General features: G+C 50.7%; 1 protein-coding gene across 39 annotated transcripts in view; it reads right to left on the reverse strand.

Moving 5' to 3' along the window:
- LOC121441900 (CUGBP Elav-like family member 4) overlaps window positions 1-23100 on the reverse strand; it is a 278628-nt gene that overhangs the window by 33971 nt on the left and 221557 nt on the right. For 23 of the 39 annotated variants that reach the window (XM_041643284.1, XM_041643283.1, XM_041643270.1 and 20 more), the window contains exon 3: window positions 22234-22312. In XM_041643284.1, coding sequence (XP_041499218.1) covers window positions 22234-22312 — 79 coding nt within the window. The remainder of the gene's footprint in view (window positions 1-22233; window positions 22313-23100) is intronic. The other 16 variants (XM_041643278.1, XM_041643279.1, XM_041643273.1 and 13 more) reach the window with 1 other exon arrangement.

The raw sequence follows: 23100 nt of genomic DNA on the forward strand, positions 1-23100 counted from the left end.
CGGAGATGGATGGATGGTAGACATGATTAATAAAGGCTAGATTTCCAGATTAAATGTTAGATGATAGATAGATACACAGATGAGAGAAGAATGATTGCTGAAAGTAGATAGATTTATGATGGATGGCGCATGAAGAGCAATAGGTAAATGTGGGTGGGTAGATGGATGGTTGGGAGGCTTCTTAGAAGTTCAGATAAAGGGCCTGAGCACAAAGGTCAGAAAACTTGTCACAGTCTCTAAAGAATTGCCATGTGAACTCCTAAAAGAAGGAGCTCTTATTGGCTCCAGACCTGCAGGAAACCAACCTGCCTCTTCTTGCAGGCCCTAAACCTCTGTATTTCCCAATGGGCTGTGTTTAGCACAGATTTCAATTGAGTTGGCTATTGAGGTTATTAACAGACCCCGAAAAGTCACATGGTTTCCCTGAGTCTACTGGTGAGGACCTCCCTTCCTGGAGAAGAGGGACAGCTTCAGTCTCTGTGTTCGGTTCTCAAAGACCAAGCCCTGACCCCAACCCCATGGAGCAGGTTGACTTTTGGAGTGTGATGGGCTTGATTCGGTCCTGTAATTACATGGCAGGTGGTGGCCCATATGGTGTGTGCAGAGATGCAGCCATTCATTGTCATGGTCAGAGACCATGGCCTCAGAAGGAACTGTGAAAACTAATTCATCTTCGGCACTCACCATGGACCAAGCTCCACACTTAGCACTCTGGCTTTAGGAAGTGGGTGCCACTGTCACCCCATTTTATGGATATAAAGTGAGATATAGAAGAGTTTGGCAGCTCCCAGGGCTAAGAAGCAGCAAAACTGGGATTTGAATTCAGGCAGTCTGGCTCCTGCACACTTATTCATAGTATAGAAAACAGCACACACACACACACACACACACACACACACACACACACACACACCTCTGCACCTTGCCTGATAGGGTGGGCTTAGGCAGCTCTGAGGGGCTTAGGCAAGCACATGACTGGGAACTGCATAGCAAACATTGTGTCTACGGCCAGTAGAATCAGAAGGGCAATGTCAGCTGGTTCCAGAAAATGAAGTATTCACCGAGCCGGCTCTTGCCATCCAGGGGATTTTCTGAAGACTTCTGGTTGGCAGTATTTGGTTGCTATGAAGTTCAGAGGATAGAGAGACAGAGAGGAAATCTTACATGTTTCAAAACCTGCATGCCAGCCCCGAGTTGCCCCCAGATCCCATTTATTATTTGGCAGTCAGTCACACAGTCATTAAGTCAATGAATTATGTACAAGACACTATTGAGAGAGACAAGACCTTGACCCTTGAGTAAATGTTTTCCCACATTGGAGCACATTTGGCCAACTCTAGGAGGTCAGGCCACGATGGAGTGCTAAGGTAAGATGAAGAAGGGCCAACAGAGGGAACTGAGATAGGACAGAGCAGGGAGAGTTCGTCAGGACGCAGCCTCTTCAGGCATGACCTTGAGAACTGCCCTATTTCTCCTTTCTGGGGGAAGCTGGAGAAAAGCTGGAGAAAGGAAGGAAGGAAGGAAATCTGGGGATGAGAAAAGAAAATGCAGTCTCCTCTCAGTTACTAGGAAAATGGGTTTTGAAGAACAAGGTATACCCTTCCCATTGATGTTCTCAAAGGAAGGGGTCCAACATGTTAATTATTGTGAAGTCCACTTCTTCTGAGGCAGGTTCTCCGGGAGTGAAGAAAGCGGGTGAGACCTCTGGCTCTCTAGCTCCCTCTTCTGACGCAGCCGAGCATCTTCCATACCATTTTGTGCCCTGTTTTCAGTGCAGCATGGCCGCAGTCCCATTTGATTAAGCAGTTAACTGGGGCTCAGAGAGAAGAAACAGCAGGCTGTAGCTCACAGCGGTGGTAAGTGCTGGCAGGATTGGAGCTGTTTTATCCAAGCTCACGCTAGGGTGAGGAAGAGGAAGCTGAAGAGGCTGATGGAGAAAGAGGAGCTCAAGAGAACAAAGTCGAGGCTTTCTGGATCTACTCTTGGCAAGAGACAGTGCTCCCTGCCTGTTCTCACCCTCCTCAGTTCCTTAAGCACTTGGATAGACTAGGGTGGCTGTTGTCACTTGAACTCGAGGTCTGAGGCATCTCAAGTTTTGTCTACCAACTGCTTCTGAAATGTTCCCTCTATAGGTGTTATGTGACCTGCCCACCTCACACTGTTACCTAGCAAAGATTCTGTCTTTCTCTGTTCATGAACCCCAAGCTCATCCTCTGACGAGGCCAAAATGATAGAACTAGGAGAGGGAGGGACTGAGTCCCACACAAGGCTCCCAACACATACACACACACACACACACACACACACACACACACACACACACACACACACACAGTGCTGTCCTAACTCACAGCTTGGCTGATCTCTTTCTAAGAAGGAGAACTGGACATCATCTTGGACTCAGTGGTTAGGGGCTAGGGACTTGTCATCAGCTGTAACGAGCTCTGTATCAGGGGCAGGAGACTTGGGCTGGAATAAGGGATGGACTGCAGCAATGGGCTGGCCTGATGCCACAACTACTTCGGATCTGTTTATCTGTCTGGTGGCTGTTCACAGCATGGCCACCTCCCCTCACCGCACTCTTCTACCCTGCTACACTCTGGACATCCCTCAGAGTCTCCAGAGTCTATAAATATCTAATAGAGATCCCATTCTGGTCAGCTACACCCAGACAATGCCTGTAAACAGGTCTAGTTCTCATCTCATAAACAGGTCTGGCTACCCCTTGTCCAGTATAGTAAGGCCTAATGCTCCCTGCTTAGATTTAACTGTTTGTGTCTTCCCCAAATTCAGAGAAGTCCTAATATGAAAGGTGATGTTTTTAGGGACCTCTCTTGGGTGAGCAGGTCATGAAGGAAGAGCCATTGAGAATGGAACTGATTCCTTTAGAATAAAAGCCTGAAGACTGCGGGCACAGCTCAATGAGTCGAGCCCTTGTCTAGTGTGCCCAAGATGCACAGGGCCCTGAGTTTGGTCTCCGGAATCTCAGAAAACAGAGGTTGGCACACGCCTGTAATCCCAGCATTCAGCAGTTGAAGGCTGGAGAATTGTAAGTTCAAGGTCTTTCCTGGCTACATAGTACTACCTCACGAAGTTTGTTCAAGGTCAAAAGACCTTGAGGAGGGCAGGGTGGGTAGAGAGAGCTTGTGGGTTCCTGTAAAGCTGGGCACAGACACCGAATCTGCTGGAACCCTGGTCCTGTATTTCCCACCTCCAGAACTGCGAGAGAAATGCCTGAGGTTGATGAGCTGCTGGAACAGATTGAGATTCTCCCATTGAACATCTTGTCATTTCCATGACAGATATCATGTCAATACATATTTCTTTCTAGAAAAATTTAGTATGTGCTTCCAAAGCCTTACTCTAAAGGGATGCAGATTTATGGTGACATTATCAGACTCTGTGATGGGGAAAAATGTAAAATGTAAAAGACCACCCTGAATCCCTCAAAATGCCTCATTGAAGTCCTGCCCATTGGCTAGTCTGCCTGTGGAGAAGACTTTTCAAGAGCATCTCCTGCCTTAGGTCTTCCCTGATGCCGGAAGTGACCCACCCAGGCAAGTAGTTAGCACATTCCCTAGGGGAGGAGGAGGGGCTGAGGTTATTAGTGGTGCCTAATGATATTTGCATAGACTAACAGACTTAATGCAATCATGAATGCCACAAACCCGAGAAAATAATGAAGAAATCCATTACAAAGTCATAAAGCAACTAAGTCAATACAGTAATAACCTGATCTTGCGTTAGCTTTAATTTCATCTCCCGCTGAAGGCAATTTCACAATACTCACTGTTTCTGGACACTTTTATAAATTCCACCTTTGTTTGAGATAATTAATTAACAAAATAAAAAACTGCTTCTGGCATTTTATACAGTAAATTAGTCATTAGTCTAAACTGGCAGGCTGTAATAAAATTTATGAAGATGGATGTGCTGGGATTTCTAACTTTTCTTCACTTGGCCTGGAACTTTCTCGTTGGCAAAGCTCTAGGGGCTGCCTGGTGGCATAGCTTTTGTGTATACCAACAGGAATTCTGAAAAGTTAAGATTCATCTACATTTGTGTGGTTTGTGGGACACCCTCAGGTACCTGCACCCTCTGCCCCAGGGTCTTTTGGGTTCTGTGGTTGTTCCTGAGGCACCGCTGCAGCCACTGCTTCTTCACAAGAAGGGGTCATTAGGGCTGTGCCCTTTCCCTTTCCCTGCCTTTGCCTTGCTTTTGGTGTTTGCTGGTAGTTCTTGGCTTCTTTCAGAATGGAGCCACCCCATACCTATCTGTTTTAGGATCTTCTCTGTCTCCCCCCCCCCCCCACCCTCTGTGTTGATGCCATTTTTCCTCCTGAGGACACCAGTCTTAGCAGAAATTCCCTAATCCCCTACAGCTTCATCTTACCTTGACTGCATCTGCAAAGATTCTAAGTAAGGCCGTTTTCATGGTTTGTGAGTGGGCATGAACTCGGGGGACACTATATTCACTAAAGCCTGGGTGAACACTGCCCTCACTCAACCGCAAACAAAGAAGTAGTCTGAGCTACCAGTAACTGAAGGGGATGGCCTGCCTAGCAGGGGCTGGCTACGGAACGCACGTGTTTCCCAAGAAGTTATAGAACTGGCTGGAGAGGTTCTGTGGGCCTCCCTCAAAGGGTCACCACCATCCATTCTTCTGTATATTCTTCCTAGAGAATGAATCATAACTTCCCTCAGCTTTGGATGGGACTAGGACCCAAAAGTGCACTGTCTTGTTACTGTGTGAAATGTGGGTGTCAAGAAGGGAAGAGTACACAGACTTACTAACTGACAGATGCCTTCTGGATTTGCAGTCGTTCAAAATGTCCCCAAATCTTTCTACTCTCTCCATCCCTGAAGTGCTGGGCGTTAAGAAGAGAGCTGTAGAATCTGATGGGCAGGGAGATCGTAGGGGACAAGCCAGCAGCTCCCTTGCTTTGTCATCAGGAATGAGAACTCCATGGGGAGATGACTTTGTACCTCAAATATATTATCAGCATCCCACCATTGAGACAGTGTGGGGTCTCAGGAATTTACCCTGTCCTCTCCACGAAGTCCTTGATAGAAGTGTTCTGGTAGGGTACCAGAAACAAATCATGACCACACATGACAGCAGGAACCTCCTTTTCTACCCTGAGTTACTGAGGCATCTCTGCCACCCTACATGGTGACAAGATGCAGGTTAGCCCTATTCTTCCATGTGTCCAAGGGGCACTCACCGAACAGACACCCAGTTCCGGCCTGTAAATCACTGTGGGTGAACCACGGTGTTTCCTAAGTCCCCATCACGTGTCCCCAGTTGCTCTCAAAACACCAGCTTGACAATTTTAATTTATTCTTCAGGATTTCCCAGCTTCCAGTTTTGAGACTTCAGCCTCTTTAGTTGTGAAATCTTAGAGCTTAGTCCATTTCTGGGCCTCATAATACCTTAAAATGACTCTACGCCTCTTTGATTTCTCCTCCTCGGGCCATGGCTCAGAGTTTGTACTGTCCCGGAGAAATTTTACATCTGATCTTTTTTCCTTGTCTGGATCTTAATTATTATTATTTAAAAAACAACATTTACCTCCATCCTGAGGCCCAGTCTCTAAGCTGGTAAAAATGCAGCTCATAAGTCAGCCCCTCTGTTTTTTTTTCTAGACATCAATCATAGTTCAGTCTTCTAGCAGGTATAATTGGTGGATAACAGGTAGGAACACCTGGCCATGGGATCTTGGGGGCCCACAGCTGAAACCTGCCATGGAGGAACATCCAGAATGTTCATAAAACAGCCCAAAGATCTTCTAATGCCCCCTCCTCCAGGGAGGACGGTCATGACCTCTCTTTCTGTCATTCCCTTTCTCTGGGTACTCTTCCCTGGAGCTTGTTCTTCCTGCTGTCTCCGAAGCCTGGAGAGGAAGAGGGTCATGCCCTTGGCACTTAGCACAGGGCCTGGCAGGCGGCTGTGTTGCCTACCGTGTTTGGAACAATCAGATGGATGATTGAAAAGCTTCCTGGGAGTGGAGCTCTGGAGATACAGCCCGATTGGTAGAGTGCTTGCCTAGCATTTAGGAAGTCCTGGGTTTAACAGTCAGCACCAGATAAACCAGGTGTGGTGGCACATGACCAGAAGCCTGGCATTTGGAAAGTGGGGACAGGAGGAAGATGATAAGTTTGAGGTCATCTTCAGCTGCGTAGAGAGTTCAAGGCCAGCTTGAGAGAGGAGTGGGGGGAGGGGAGGGAGAGACAGTGCAAGCCTGCCAGTACTTCATTGAACCCCACCCCCATTGCATCCCTCAAAGCTTTCTCCTAATAAGGGACCCACCTGTTCGATCTGGTCCTGCCTTGGAGGGGCTTTACATTTTCTGGGGAGTCTCAACCTCATGACTGCAAAGCTTTGTTTGATTTCTACATTGTTTCATGGTTTCATTCCCTGTGACCCCAAAGCCTGGCACCTGCAGCTGGGGACCTCATAGGAGACAAGGTCCCAAGGACCAGACAAGAAACCAAGACAGGAACAGAGCCAACCTTTGGACCCTCTCCCACTGTGTGGGGCTAACAAGGGCAAAGAATGAGGAACACAGGGGTTAATGGGAAGGCAGGTGATGGAAGGCAGTGGCTGGGGACTCTTGCAGCGGTGCACGCCTCTGCCACTGCTGCTTTACTCCTCCAGTGTCACTTAATGTTTGCAGCTAAGTATTTACAGATACGTTGCCATGGTAACTGGGGGCCTCAGAGTTACTCTCACAATTCTGTTTTCTCAAATGCATTTCTCTGCCTGCTAGCATAGAGTTTCCTGGAAACTGGCCAGGTTCTGAGTCATATTCACAGTCCTGGGATGTAGCTACCATCTCTGCCTCCCACTTCGGAGGCCAACAGCCTGACCCACACTCTCCCCTAGCTCACAGGGCTGTCAGGCAATTCGTTCTTGGGCCTAATACTCAGAACCCACCAGCCTTCACCACTCAAATCCTCTCACTTTCTGGATCCATTGCCAGCATTCCTTCTCTAAGAAACCGCTCAGAGCATCCCTAAATCCTTAACCCCACCAGACAGACCTCGGCTCCGTAAACCTGCTGCTATTGATACTCTCTGCTTGCAGTTCCCTGGACCCCATGCCAGCCTTCTCTCTTGCCAGTGCATGTAAGTCCCTGTCCTGAGAAATTTAACCATTCATCCTGTGCCCTGGCTTTGGGTTAAACCTTGTTCAAGGTGAAGAGACAGAAGGGGAACAGAGAGAGAGTCCCTCACGACCTCGAGCTTATCTCACAGTGGAGGAGAGATGCACAAAGATTAAGAAAAGATGGGTGTGTGAATACAATAAACACGTGACAGATATGTGGACCTTGGTGAGAGGGACGCAGTTGCTGAGACAGGTGAGTGGAAGTGACATCTGTGGGAGCAATGTCTACCAGAGGAAAAGCTAGAACAAGGGGTGGAACAAGGATGTGTAAGGGACACCCAGGAGGTGAGGAGGCAGGTTATCAAGGCATCAGAGAGATAGCAGGAACAGACCACATAATGTCACATCTGAATGCCACTGCCAAGCCCTTGCTAGAGTCAAAACGGAATGGAGAGTCCAGGAAGAGAACAGGAAGACTCCAATGTTAACCTCCTGTGACTCAAGCTGTAGGGAGGGTCAATCACTAGACATATCCCCAAATGCTTCTTATGACCATGCATGATCTTTCTTGTTCTTGCCCAATCCTCCAGCAGATGCCACCCCAGAAGGAAGAGACAGGACTTCCTCTAGTGAACCAACACCTTTCTGGGCAAACTCACTGCATTCAGCTCCCAGCTAGCACTCCCAGGAGTAGCCATGCAACTCTCGTCAAGCCTTGTTCTCTTTCTATCTGCCCATGTTGATGGGCTGCATGGTGCAAAGCAGGAGGTTGGACCAGAAGTCTTCTCCCAGCTCAGCTCCACCCTCCCCTGGGAATTCACCTCTTCTATGCTGCCCTTCTCCTATTTCACAAGCCCTGGGGGCTGCTTGAAGGCCCTTCTCCTTCAGACCCTACTCGAAGAGAGAAGGCACTGGCAGCTAAGGGTTCCTCCAGTGGCTGTATCGCTGTTATAGACTGTCTAAGCCACTGCCTTCAATCGATGTTATAAATACAATGCCAATGGCACGGTATGGGAAGTGATGAATTCTCTTGTTCTTGCACTTCATGGAGCCAAGGTGCTGCAGCCAAGTACAAAAGATACAGAGCCTGAAGAAGGTACCGTTCTGCAGGAGCTGGGGCCCTGGCAGGTTGTTGAGCAGACGGGGAACTGAACATGTTCCCAGGAACGAGAAGCCACAGGATTAAGGATGGCAACAGCAGGAAAGGCCTTCAAGACTCTCTGGGGCCTTCAGCAAAGCAGAGTACTTCCCAGGCACTATGTGGGATAGAGAATGGGTAGGAGCGCATTCAGGTGAGGACAAGTCAGGCTGGAGGCTGGAGACAGAGGTACTGGGGAGTGGGGGTGTGAGTGGAGCCTGCTGTCTGAGGAGGCTGAACCAGCGGGGAGCAAGGACAGATCTGGATCTGATATCAACCATTTTACTCAGACCCTCGCTGGCCTCCTTCCTGCAAGGCTTCCTCTGCAGTGGGGAGAGATTAATAGTTGAAATTTACAGAAGGAGGGCTCTTTCATCCACTACCCACCCCTCAGTTCTCCCCAAAAGGAAAACAGTTGTTGAAATTGAAAAATGGTGTTCGTTGGAGGGTTTAAAGACATTTTGAATTTAAAACATATTTTAAAGGTCATTTTAAGCAGTAATTATGTTCTAATAGTGGGGCTCTTAGCAAAAGGCAAGAGTTCCTTGGTTACATTAGCCCAAATGGGAAGCAGCAAAAGCTAGTTTTCCAGTAGCCTTCAGAACCCAGTGGAGGGACATGGGGAGGGGGTAGTGGGAAGATAAGCTAGGTACAGTCTGAACTCCCTTCCACATCCCACGCCATGCCCCCTGGGAACGATAAGCCACATGCTTCAGCTTGACTCTGGCAGAGAAAGATCTTTCAAGACCCCGCTGGGGTCTGCCACGTCAGTGACTTTGAGACTCGGAGTGGAGCGTATAGGCTGCTCCTATGCCTTTCTCTTCCACTCTCAAACACGGTCTTTCATGAGTGCTTCCGGCAGCAGGCTTTTAAATTGTTGTGGGATATGTGTGTCTGGAGTGAGGAGGGACCCCTGAGCTCGCGCCCCTCCTTTGAGGTGCATGTCTGTGCACATCACAGCCTCTGGTCTATGTTACTTTGGGACACGCTGGGGACACTGGCTATTTATTCGAAAGTCAACATTTTCCACCTCCGTCTCCAGCTAGCAGGTTCTCAGCCTGCTTTCTCCTTGGAGCATGCCCTCCCTGCTCTTGCAGAAGACCTCACCCACTTAGATGGGCACACACACTTGTGGGGAGGCTAATGCTGAAAATTCATGGGGAGCATCTACAGTTCTCCAGACTTGAGAGGTTCCAGAAGGGCTAGCCATAGGTGAGCACCATGGGAGACCCTTAACCAGGGAGGCAGGGCCTGCAGACGCGTGCAGCTGGGTTTGTAAAACACAAACATTGCATTTAACTTGGGAGGGACTCAGGACTGAAAGATGAGGGTCATTACTGGAAGGACAAACTAAAGAAGGAATAACCAAACGCTTTGAGTGAAGAAATAAGCAGCAGCCTTCAACTGGGGAAACCCCAGGTTTCAGCCATGTCCTCAAAGGGAAAGTATACAGGCAGCGAGGAGAGGAGCACCTTGTGCGCGGGCACAGGACTCTTTGTTCAGGGCCTCACCCTTCCCATCTAGTCGCCTGGTCTTTCACTGAGCAAGAGCGGGGCCAGGGGCACCCAAACTGACATCTGTGCGAGGAGGTCCGTAAAGGAGACTCGCGCACGCGTTTATTACCGGAGAGAGGACTGGGAGCAGGCAGGAGCTGGTGGCACTGGGCGGCCACCACTGAACACTGAGCGCTGTGGTGGGTGACCAGTATGTAGGGAAGTGTTCCGGGACTCAGCCCAGGAGGCGGCTGCGGGTGGCGCGACACCGGAGCAGGGGAAGGGCAAAATATAAAAATATCCAGGAGTGGCGCAGCGCCGGGCCACAGCGTTATTAAACTAAAGCATCTTATAAATCTCGAGCCATTAATAACAGGCTGCCTCCACGTCGGGATAATTTATTCAAATTGCGGGTCCCGGGATGGAGGAGCAGATGTTTCAGAGCTGTTGGTGTCACTGAAAGAGTTCCAGGGGAGGAGGGGAGCGCTGCGTGCTGGTAGCGAGAGCTCAGCCCTACCCCCTCTGTCCCTCTAAGGAATAGTTCCATCTTCCACAGCTCAGGCCACCAAGCCCTTACGCTGGGGAAGTCAGGACAAAGTCCTTAAGGGACAGCCAACTTAGTTCAACAAATGCTGGACTAAACAACTGTCTAGAGAGAGACAGGTGGGCAAGTTGCCACATTTAGAATGCAAGGAGACTCCCCACTGACTTAGGGTGGCCAGTGACCAGGGCTGTCTTGACTGGACTCATTAGGGTCTCAGAGGGGTGTTGCTTAGAGTCAGGTAGCCTGGGAGTCAGAGAGCTTGACATTTTTTCCTGCATGAGCAGGTCATCCACTGATGACCCAGAAGTGAATCCTGCATCTTTTTTGCCTCCTCTGTACAACTGGGCAGTCCTACACGTATGATTTGCCTCCTGCTGGGAAAGACAGGGGGCGGGGGGGGGCTATCCCAGGGTTGCCCACGTACTCAGTCACAGCTCCACCTGTGACTGGGTGGAGGCAGGTGTATCAGGACCTCAGCCTGGGTCTGGTCACAATTCCTGGACAGAATTCCAGGAAATACATATCAGACACTGAGCATCTGTCTAGAACCAGGAGAGCTTAACTTTCTCAGGTGGAAGCTCTCCTGCCAAATTTCGCCTCTCTGGCAAGGCAGCTCTCACTCCATGGTGTCACTTCTGCCCCTTAGTCTTTCCTTTCCTAAATGTCTAGCGGGGGTTTGGGGAAGGGGTCACAGCTCTGTCCATGTTTTCATGCCTAGGAATCTCAGTCTTCATTGAGACCATATGAGTGGCCTCACAGGAGACATGCTAATCTGTATTTATTGCACTTCCCCCCACTCCCCCGTCATGGCAGGAAACCCAGGAGGGACCTGAGCAGCTGTGAGTGCTCTGGATTGTGCCTTTCAGTAGCTGAAGAGAGGGTCTTCCTCCTGTGTCTGTTCCGTGGCCCTGAAGGACTGCTTACCAAAGGAATTTCGAGCGAGACCCTGCCCAGCCGTGGAATGCCATACCAGTCCCTTCAAAGTCCAGGCCTTACATCTGTGAGCTCACATTCCAGAGGCTCTCAGCCTACACTGCTGCCACGCCCTGCTGAGTGGCGCCGGGAATAAAGGAAATGCCATAGTGGGAGGCACACTCATCTCTTCCCTGAGGTCTGATCCCATGGCACCATCATAGGACAAAAGGCAAAGGAAGAGTTCCTGCTTCCTCGCGCCTGGTCCTGGCGTGTACTGGCACTTCTCAGGTAGAGTGCTGGTAAGGGAAAATTGCATAGGCAGACTCGACCCTAGGCAGGACATCATCAGAAGCCAATGCCCAAGGAGAGAGCAGAGAGGTGCTCTTTGCCACTTCTGAAACCCAACTACCCTAGATAGAGGAGCTGCTGGGAGAACTGATTGTCAGGAGCCTACGGTGAGGCTGAGGCAGAAGGAGCCCCCAAGACCTCCAGTAGGCCAAGGGAGGGAGGTGCTCCTCCCCCCACGTTTTCCTGTCAGCTTCAGTATGGCTGGGAGGGTCAGTGGTAGCTGTCACCCTGTACTGCTCCAGGCACATTGGACCTCGTCCACAGCTCAAGGTTCATTTCCAGTGAAGGAGAAAGTGCAGCCCACACTCGCAGGGCAATCAGCATGCTCCGTGATGAATGGAGCCTGTGTCACTCAGCGAAAATGAATATTTCTTTGCGATAATGGCCAGATGGTAGCAACTCTCCGATCCAAATTAAAACATGCATGATAAATGCCAGGAAAACAGAGGAAGACAAAACCCCAACCTGGAGTGAATTCTCTCTATAAATCTTCCCTCGGCGCCCCTCCCCCACAACAGTGGCCCTGCTAATAGCCATTAAATTATTAAGATGTGCGGCAAGGAGAATGCCAATGTCAGTGGCTCCAGCCCCCTGCCCACCCCTGCCTCAGCTTGTGGGGCCAGAGCGGGTAGGAAGCCCGAAGTGTAGGCTGCTTCGCCACCTGGCCCAGCTAGGGAGGGGAGAGCATTTTCAGCCATGGGCACAAGATTGGCATTGTGGAGCAAGCACAGACTGGCCCCCATCCCCAAACGAGCTCTGAGGATGGTGGATATGTCTCTCTTTAAGCAGAGAACAGTCTCCACGGAGATGAGAAATTAACACCATGCCTGACTTTATAGTGCGTGCAGAGGACAGAAGAGGGTGTCTGAGCTGGGGATGCAGTGAGGGAACCGCTAAAGAAAACAGATCAGCAGGTGGAGTGAGGAGGGCTTGGACTGGTGGCATGGAGCTGGGAAGAGTCAAGCATGCTGCAAGGGTGGATGTGTACTGGGAGGTAGCAGATCCTAGGGGAAAGGTTGCTTGGTACTAGACTTTTACTTCCTACTGAGGAAGGGCTCCTGAATCTTTATTCTCATGGTTCTTTCCTATCCTCATGGCCAGAGCCTGCATGGATTTCTTGTTCTCTTGATATAATGGCCATCCTCCCTATTGTTGGCCCTCTTCCCACATCCTGTTCCTGTGGACCCAAACTTTTCCACAGAACCCAGGCCTTTTCTTCTTCCTCTAGGAGCCAGACTCCAATACATACTCTGGTATTCCTAGGACTCTTCTCCTGAACCACGCGGTTTTCTTGTTTGTCCCTGGACAAGCTAGAGGCCGTGGGGCTTGCATCTCTTATCTCGGTGGAATCTCAGTTTAGAATCCTCTCCAACACAGAGAAGCCTCCAGAAGGCCACTCAGACTGCTCTGGTTGTCCCTGGCACACACTGTCTCCACTGCACATATACTTCAACAGATCGCCCCAGTCTAGCCTGTGAGCTTCTCCAGAGCCTAGCGCCCAACAGAGGCTGGAAATTAGCTTCCTAGACCCACGCATCTGTCTTATGGTTCATAAGCTCTGCGGGCTAAGGGGTCCCCTCTGGTGTGGAAAGTCACTGCAATTGTCCATTTATACATAAACTTCAAGCATCCTGAGACACCCAAACCAGTTACCCAGGGATAGGTTGTGGTGTTCAAGGTGTTGAGGACATAGGCTGTCCTTAGCATGGATCCCTGTTGATGTCTGCAATTCTGTATTCCTGATGGGCAAGGCCCTGGTGATTCAGGCAGCTATTTCTAAGTAGAGTTTCCATGGGCTTTTACTTCCTGCTTCTTCCAGCTGGTCTCCACACTTACATGGCCATAGACAGGCTCTTCCTTCTATCAGCTGAGTGGCATCTAAGCATATCCAGCCTTAGACACTCTATGAAGTCCCCTGCACCCCTGTTCCCCAAAAGCTTGGACAAGGAATAAGAGAAGCCATTGTAGACCGTGTTCCAGCCCCCTCACTGTGGATAAGAAGGTGAGTTTGGAGGCGCAGAAGATACGCATTGGAGTGAGTGGTTGTGAGAAATCCCAAAGCTCCATGAGGAGTGAGCAAGATGTGGAGGTGACCAGAAGGATGGAGACAAGAAGGGTTAATGATTGCTGTCTGTCTCAGGAAGTCAACTCTCTCCCAGCCCTTGTTTCTCACTCCATAAACGGAGATGCTACTCAGTCAAGGCCACTGGGCTGCTGCCAGGTGTGAGGCTCTCATGCTAGAAGCACCGAGTGACTCGGTGGCAGTATTGGAGCACCACTGTCTCTGTCTGTCTTCTAGAGTCCCAGCAGTTCCTGCTGCATGCATTGACAAAGCCCTGGATCTTCAACCTTAGGCCAGGAGGGGCAGACTCTAGAATACAATGACAAGTCCCAAGGCCTTTTGGATCCAGAAGAATGAGCATGCACACCTATACTTACTTGTGTTTGTATATATAAGAGCGACTTGGGGCCTCCCTTCTCTTCACAGTATCCTTGGCCCAAGCCTGCAGTCCTATCTTAGAGCCGTATTTCTCTACTCTGACATTGTCCAGGCCAGTGAGAGAACCTATCTCAACAAAACAAGGTAGGGCTGGCAAAATGGCCCATCGGGGAAAGGTACCTGCTGCCAAGCTTGATGGCCTCAGATCAGTTCCCAGGATCCATAGGGTAGAACGAGAGGACCAACTCCTACTGGTCCGCCTCCGGGTTTTACACATGCATCGTGACACACGCATGCACCAACAAACACACACATACACACCAAGTTCAGTTCCTCTAGTCCATTAAGTAGACACACCTTTCCAACCAAACCCATTCTGCTCCAGATTTAAAAATATCTGGAATGCCACCCACATACCTGCCACCCTTGTCTCCGATTGCATGCTTTTACTGTGACAGCCCGTGTGTTCCCTATTATCTCATCATCACCACCTCTGGGGAGCCTCCCCTGTCCTGCTCCTTTCCGGTAATGCATAGACCTAACCCAGTGGAGCTTGGGGTGGTATACAATCTCAGTTTGCGCTTGACTCACCGCACCTCATCAGAGGTTCTCATCCTGCTAGCATCTCTTTTTTTCTCACATACCAGACTCTAAAAATAACACGACAACAGCTACAGCTACCATGAGGGGACATCCCATGTTTTCCTAATATGCTCCATCTTAAAAAAGAAGTTTAGGGGACGGTTATCTTCCTCTTTGCAATCAGAGCATGTAGCTCGCAGAATGGATAGCTTTGTGGGAAAGGCAGGGGTCTAGAGTCAGAACGAAGATGCCAAGCTTGGGCCTATCTTTTTACTTGGGCTCCTTGCTCCACATGCCTGAACAACCCAAGAGCACCACTTGTACCATGTTACTCCCTAACCCTCGGGTCTATGAGTGCTCCCCATTACCTAAACACCTCTGTGCAAAGCCCCTTGTGAAAATCGGGGTTCCCATACCTTACCTAAACCCTCAAAGCCGCACATCTTCCATCCTTGCTCACCAGGCTCCCCTCACCTACTTGGGTTTAGCTCATTTCCCCCGCAGAGCAAGTTCAGCTTCATACTCCCATCTCTGGTTCACATAGTCTGTTCCCTCTTCCTGTTCTGCCCCTGTGACCCTCATCCATGCCCCTATTCTTGTCAAACTGCCTTGGTGAGTTGCATCAGGAGCCCGAAAACACACTGGGTATTTCGCTCCTATGCTGCGGACTGCCCAACAAGGAAGCACTTCCTCTCTCTCATTGTCCCCATCTTCCCTAGAAGTGAGAACATCCTCCTGCGTGCTCACACAGTGCAGGGGACAGGATGCCAAGGGATGGTTCACCAGAGGGGGCCCAGTCCCCTCTCTCTGTCATTCCTATTCCCAGGCGCACAGGCAGGAGGCACTTTTAAATATCATCCAGAAGGCCATTTGCTATGATTAATACCCCATTTCCCCCGAAACCGTTGTTTGCTAAATTAGCTGGGACCAGAGGGAATTTGTTGAGGAGCTTGAGTCTCAACTTTGATGCTTAAAACAAAACAAAACAAGACAAAACCAGAAAAACCCACTTTAGAACGAAAATGCAGATCAAGCCGCATGCCTTCCCCTAGCTGAAAACCGAGAGTCCATTTGCATTCGGCAGATTCGCAGTTAATTATATTTTCACACCTGTGGTGGGAGTTACAGATGTAATTTATAATGTGTGTCTGCCCCACTGGAGTGCCTTGGGGCCTCCCTGGGGACCCTTCCCCATAGAGTCACCTCCCCAGCCACAAAGACCTGACTTCACGGGTCTGTCTGCCATAGCTGTATAAATTAGCAGAAGGGCCTCAGCTTTCAAAACTCCTTTTCCAGTGGGGAAAGAAAGGAGACAAAGATTCCTTTAAGTCAGAAAATTGGGGGTTTGAGAATAGAAGCCACACGGTAGAATGAGCCTTGCACAAATGGGTTTGTAGATGAGTCATAGAACTTGATCTACCGGTAGGGAAGCCACACTTTGGTTGGACAGTATGGCTTAGTCATAGGTTTGCCATCTCTTGATCATTCCAAATCTTTCAGACTGCATGCATAGGGCATGATGGGCCTAGGCCTGGGTCTGTGATCCTATATTCAAAATAAACATTGCTGTGGATTTTTTCCCCTTCAACATTAGTCCAAAATGAAAATGGGACATGGGCTTTGAGGTTGGTTCATGGGAAAACATGATACAAACTGAGATATTCCCATGGTAACAGGAGGTCAAAACAGGCCTGAGACAGGAGACTTGGTGGGGGAAGGGGCTGTGGAATTGTTCTGTTCCCTCCCTCCCTGCCTGCCTGCCTGCCTGCCTGCGCGCGCGCGTGCGAGAGAGAGAGAGAGAGAGAGAGAGAGAGAGAGAGAGAGAGAGAGAGAGAGTTGCGGTATGCATGTGTGCTTGGGTTAACCTAACATTTTGTTCCTCAGATGCTACCCACATTGGTTTGCTTTGTTCTTAAAACAATTTGGTTTTAGTTTAAATCTCAATTGGCCTTCTTTTAATTTTTTTTTATTTAATTCTGTGTGCTTGATTGGGGAAAGGGCAGAGCACATGTGTGGTGGTCTGAGACTAGCTAGAAAGGATCTCTTCTCTCTACCATGTGGGTATTAGTGTGGCCAGCTTGGCAGCAGGTGCTGGTGCCCTTTTTCACTGAGCTATCTTGCTGACCAACCCCCTCCACACACACACCTTTTTTTTTGTTTTTGAATGCAGTGAGCCTCACGGACCTGTCTACCTGTCCACCATTGCGACCACATGTGAGCCACCTTGCTCAGCTTTTTCACGTGGATTCTGCAGATTGAATTTAGGTTGTCACACTTGTGTGGCAAACTCTACAGACTGAGACTGGGGTAGACTGCTTCCTGGGCCTCTCCAGGCCTACATGGTTTGGTGTCCTGGACAACAATGAAGTTATCTGCCCTGGTTGGCCATGGTATCTCCTTCATGGGACTAGCTCAGAGGAAAAAGACGGTACTCTCACAGTCCCCATGTCACAGAACAGACATGGGAGTCCCAGTTCTGAAGCAAGTTTTGGTGGACGAGCAAATCACACCCGTACTCACACACAAATGGGCACAGATAAGGGAGTGTACTGTACAGTCCAGCTCCCAAGACTGCTATGGAGACTCAGAAGGTGCAGGGGATGCTAAAGTGTGAACATTTTGTGCTCCAAGGTGTTGCCAAACAGCTCCTTTCATTGGCTGCTGTGAGACCTCTGTCACCAGTCACGTTCTGCTGGCTAGAGTCAACTCTATTCAGGCCTCGATCCTCTGCAGCTCCAAACTAGAGGCCAGTGTGTGTGGAATCAGGACAAAGCCCTGTGATCTACAGACCCAGGATAGCTTCAGGCTGGCGGCACGGCCCTTCAGCCTTCTTCTGCTCTGCCACCCTCCCACCTGCCTGGCCTCAGGGCTTTCCTCCGCAGAACCCGGAGGGGCTTGTGTTCTGTCAGAAGCCCTCGGCCAGTGAGTCATTCACTGCTTCTAGAGACGGGAAAATGGGCACTTTTTATGGTGCCTTTCCACAAAGCAGGGTCAGCCTGCAAGTCCATTCCGTCAGAACACACTGTAAATGGCCTTTGGAGCGTAAGAGGATTGGATTGTTAGAAGAGCCCGGAAGTGGGAAATGCAGCATCTGGAGGTCAATAGTTATGGCCGTAGGTCTCCCTCAGCTGTGTGCCTGGGCCAGAACCACTGCAGGAGCAGACAGCTGCCCTGCCTGGACTCATACCCCTCAGCTGGTCCCCCAAAGCCTCTGGGAACCTTTACAGACCACACGTGGTCTGCCTGCTTAGAAATAGAATAATGCTTGGAGGAGAAATGAGGAATGTAATAGGATTTCAAAAGCCACAGGACCCGATGGGGCTACAGATGGTGGAGGGGCCGGGAGGAGGGAATGGGGCCTGGGTTTATGGTGGGGAACGTGGCCTCAGGGAGGGCCTGGGATCTGCATCACAGGCATCGTGTCCAACCTCATTAGCTGGCCCAGCGGGACTCCACCGCCACACTGGTGTGTCTGCCGTGAGGAAAAGGATGCTCTGAAGATGCCATTGTGGACTGGGGGAGCAAGAGGCTACCAGAGCACAGCTCGCTGACTCGGCCGGCCCCTGCCTAGGGTGGCACGGGGGCGAGGGAAGCCTAATGACTGGCGAGGGTGGGGCTCACACCCGCCACAATCCTCCCCTTCCTTCCCTACCCTGTTTAGTTCTAGCAGAGATCGAGAGGGGCACAAAAATGAGAGAGGGAGGGGGAAAGGGAGAGAGAGAGGTGGAGAGGCAGAGTCTACAAAAGAAGACTTGGGAGCAGATAGGACTGCAATGTTTGTGAGGCCTGGGGAGGGAGAGGTTTCCACTTTCTGGAAGCTTCCTTGGGGGTGTGACAACAACTCTTACAGAGCTAGCTCTCCATGTTCCTTTCCACCATAGCTCAGGTCTCCTTCCCTCCTTAGTCTGCCTCAGGCCCTGCAGCTGGGGTAAGAGTCAGGATGGGGTTAAAAAGCTCCCCCCTCCTGCCTCACTCACAGGACCCCTTTCCCTGAACTCTTTGGAGTTCCTCTGGATGCCCTCCGGCTACCATCTCAGTCTACCTTCCCTGGCCTGGGGAAAATACAGCCTGCTTAGCAGGAAGAGACTTGGCCTGTCCTTTTAATGTGGGTTTAACCTATTCCAGCCAAAGGTCAGGCGACTGCTGATTTAATCTGGTCACATCTTTAAGCAATTAGGCCTGATTCTGCCACAGCGGTTTCTACTTTTTGTGTCTATTTGCCTATGAGCTTTCTCTAGAGCTAAGCGCGGAGGACAGTGGGGCACACCCTGGAAGACGGGAACCTTACTCCTGGTTCCGCTGGAGGCCTTCCAAAGGCCAGATCTGTCAGCTTTAGTCTGGGCATCTCAGAACAGTGACCTGTTAGCCCAAGGCTCTGATGGACCCAGGCTTCTCGTTGGTTCTCATGGCTGGAAGAGAAGAGGGGAGGAACTCTGCTCCTGTTCCTGTCAGCCTGACTAAGCAATTCATCTGTACCGGAGCTCCTCGGGGAAGAAGGTGCCTTTACACTTACAGTTCCCTCGACACCTGCCCATGCCTGTTCCCAGAACCGCATGTGACCATGGGATGTATCTAGAAGCACAAGAAGTGGAATGGGAAATGGAACCTTGGGGTGCCTGAGCTAGCAGTCGCTTCTGTGTGCTGGGGTGTGGGGAAAAGCTCTCCTCCAGACAAAGTCTCTTTACTGACCCCCTGAAGGCAGGTGAGTGGAGATCATAGAGGCTCATGTGTGTCCCAGGTTCTAAGTCTATGGAATATTGAGTGACCTGGAAGCGGAGCTGCATGTATTGCAATACAGCTGCAGCCTGGGTAGGGCTGGGTGGGACCCAGCAGCACCACCTGCTCCTGGGGTGCTTCCTTTCCTGCCCTCCCAGCTCCAACACACATACATCCCCCAAGGCCCTTCTCCCAGCTCGTGCATGCATGGGGGCTGGTAGTGGATACCTTCCTCCATAACTCTACCTGGGCCTCTCACTGAACCTGAGCTCACCTATTGACTGGACTGGCTGGCGGAGAAGCCCGGGAGCCTCCTCTCTCTGCACGCCTTGCCTTTATGACCCAGTGACGGGATCACAGGCCTCTCACATGCTCAGCTCTCTACCTAGGTGCTGGATGCTCCAGCTCAGGTCCTCATGACTCAAACCCTTTCCCGAAGGAACCCTCTCCTCTGCCCGACCCATTTCTTCTCACCCTTCCTTCTTACTCACTTCGCTCCTCTCTGCCACCACACCCTCCCTTCCTTCCACACCTCTCCTCTGCTTTATTCATTTAACCATTCCCACCTTTCCCTCCTTCCTTTCCCTCCCTTCCCCACAAGAAATATTTAATGGATATTAAATTATTTTAAACCAACTTTCTTTTTTATAAAAAAATAGCTTGGTGATAGTGCTGACTCAGGACCATCTCCCTGTTTAATATTGAATATGCAATTAATAGATAGATGTTTAGGTTTGGCTCTTCCCCCCACACACACCCCCTTCCACCGCAGCAAGAATAAAAGAGCTGATTAATCTGGCTTGGGGCAAGTGTCAGAGCAGGAGATATATGGGAGAAAGGGATGAGGTTAGCAGCTTGGAGCTGGAGAGCAATTGCCTCCCAGGCAAGGGATGGGTGAAGAGCATTAGAACAGGCACTCAGCTGGGTTGGGACTGAGGAGATGTCCCACACCCATGCTGGCTCTGGAGAACCTGCTGGGGCCAGGCCTGCCTGACCCCTCTGAGGCTTCTCTAGGCGCAGCGTTCCTTGTTAGGGCCTCCCGTTTTCTTCCCTAGCTATGGGGATCCCTTCCCTTCACGTCTAGAAGTCACAGTTCCTCGTGCTGTCTCCTCCGAATTCTCTTGCGGTCCCTCTCTGCATTCACTGCAGGCACGGAGAGTCCAAGCAGCCTGCCTGGGCCTGAGAGCTACACTCGGTAGTGTGGCTCCCCGGATACGGTTCCATGAGGTGCCGCACCTCTGGGTAACTTGCACCCAGCTCTCACCGGGTCTACCTTCTAGAAACCATTTCTAAGAGAGACCCTGATCCCTGCCATGGGTCTCTTCAGCCCTGGGTGAGGCTGAGCCAGGATGTGATCCTGCCTCCATCAAGGAGGGAGCCAGAGTGGGAAGCAGGAGCCATGTGGGTTTGCTCCCTTCAGTTATCAGGGTGCTTGGGTTGCTCAGTGAGCCATGGGGGAGATGTGTTCATGCCCTAAGACATGAGGTGTCTTTGGAAGGCCCCAGGCGTCTGCTTGAGCTCTGCTGGAGGACCTGAAGCTCAGGTCAAGAAGGACCTGAGCCAGGTAAGCAGCTTGAAACAGAGGGCTCATGGGGGTCTTCTGGGACCAGTGCCACCTTTAGTCACAGCAGATTCCCTTCAGGACAGCTGAATCTGAGTTTCAAGTGTCTTTGGTCTAGTTTATTTTCTTATAAGCTTTTAGGGGAGAAGGAGGATGGAGAAAAGAGAACCCCCTTAAGTGGCTGCCCAAGCTAGTGAGTAATGAAAGCCAGGGGTAGAAGCTCCTGAGTCTGGAGAGGGAGCAGCCAGCAAGCACTGGGGTCACATTCTACCTCAGTGGGAGGCTTGACAGAAGATGCCTGGAGACTTGGCAGGAGGCAGAAGGTGGTTGGGACTAAATCGATGCCCCATTTCATCCCCATACTCTCCCTCTTGCCTAATGGACGCTGTAGGAAGACTTCTCTAAGCCCTATGTGCTCGCGAGTTTTATGTCAACTTGATACAGGCTAGAGTCATTTGAGAGACAGAAACCTTGATTGAGAAAATGCCTCCATAAAATCAGGCTGTAGGCAAGACCATGGATCATTTTTGTGATTCGCGATCAGAGGGAGGGCTCAGCCCTCTACAAGGAGGGCCACCCCTGGGCGAGTGGTCCTGGGTGCTTTAAGAAAGCAAGCTGAGCAAGCAAGCCTTGGAGAGCAAGCCAGTTTGCAGCCTTCCGTGGCATCTGCATCAGCTCCTGCCTCCAGGTTCCTGTCCTGTTGGAGTTCCTGCCCCATTTCCTTCAGTGATGGACTGTGCAAGTGTAAGCCCTTTTCCTCCCCAACTTGCTTTGGATCATGGTGTTTCATCACAGTAGTAACTGGAGCTAGGATGCTCCCCCTGGCAGCTCCTGCTCTGGGAGAGACCCTTCCCTGGTCAAAGAGAGGTCAAGGCGGGAAGCAAGTGCCCTTTCCCTTTCCCTATCCTCTAGGGTTTCAGGCTCATGAGTGGCTGCTCAGTTCACCACCTGCTGAGCCTGTGCGTGTTTGGGTGGGGACCTGCCATTGGTGGGTAGGGCAGCCTTGACTCCTCCTAGAACAAGGCTGCAAGCATTGTGTATCTCACAGGGTAGTGTTCAAACCCCATCCCGGAGAGTTTTCCTTGACGACACTCAGGCAGGCACTCTTTTTTGCCTAACGAAGAGGATGGGAAAGGATAGCTCTTACATGGCTCCTTGTTTCTCTAGTAGACAAGTATTAAACCCTTTCCTCCCACCAGCAGGCCGGGTCGCCTAGCCCCTCCCTATTGTCTTTCCACGTCAGTCACCCAGAACAACAAAGGCCTGCCCCCTAGCCTTCAGACCTGAGGAAAAGCAGCAGGAAGAGGAAGAGGTAGGGAGTCGCAGCTGCGGGACAGGGTGGGAAGAAGGGAGGAGAAGGGGAGGGGTCAGAGACAAGTGGGCCCTCACGTGAAGGGGGCTGGCGCAGGCAGCTACTACCTCCTCGGCTCTCGCTGTCCGCAGGCTTCACCTGGATCGGCCGGTTCATCTGCAACAGAGTAGAGGAACAACATTACAGGGAGCCTGGGACCAAAGTGCTCAAGTGCACAGATGCCAGTGTGCAAGACACTCTCACACTGAGAACCCAAACACCTAGAGACAAGCAGGTACAGTCTCCCAAAGTGCCACTTGTCTTCATCCACCAACTCATCCTCCAAAGCCCACTGGGTTGGAGAAGCTATATGGCTCCTCCCTCTTTGAATAGCTCTCAATAGCCTGATACCAGAATCTAAGGGTGATCGCACACCCGTTTCTCCTCTCTTTACCCAGAAGGCCCTCCTGTACCCAAAGCACACCTGTGGTCCAGCCTTAGGTCCCTCAGTACAACTGGCATTGCTGAGCTGGTTCCTGCAGGTGTCTGACTTCAGGCCCTGCCATCTCTAAGCCTGGCCTGTGAGACAGAGGTGGCAGGGGGCTTGGTTCCCACATCTGTGTCTGGGGTTCCAGAAGGTAGTCAAAGAGGTCCACCGAGGGTGGAGCAGACACCACTAGTTTTCTTATTCTTGTTGTTTTCTTGTTCTGTGATTTCAGGGCACTGGGGCACGGGACTGCCTGAAACTGGTGCAATACTACACTTGGCCACTAGAGGTCGCTAAACTCCAAGCATCTTGGCTCAAACCACAGTTTAAACGCCAGCTTCAAGGTACTAGAGAGGTCTTTCCAGCCCTGGGTTCCCGCCATATTCCAGACAATAAAAATTATGAAAACCACACAATGAGTTCTTTGTGTCTTAACCATGTTTCTCCTGTATGCCCCACCATGACCCCTTTTTTGTAG

This window comes from Microtus oregoni, unplaced genomic scaffold (genome assembly GCF_018167655.1).
Source record: "Microtus oregoni isolate MIOR12 unplaced genomic scaffold, Mior012 000083F_ref0000379, whole genome shotgun sequence".
In the NCBI taxonomy this organism is placed as follows: Eukaryota; Metazoa; Chordata; class Mammalia; order Rodentia; family Cricetidae; genus Microtus; species Microtus oregoni.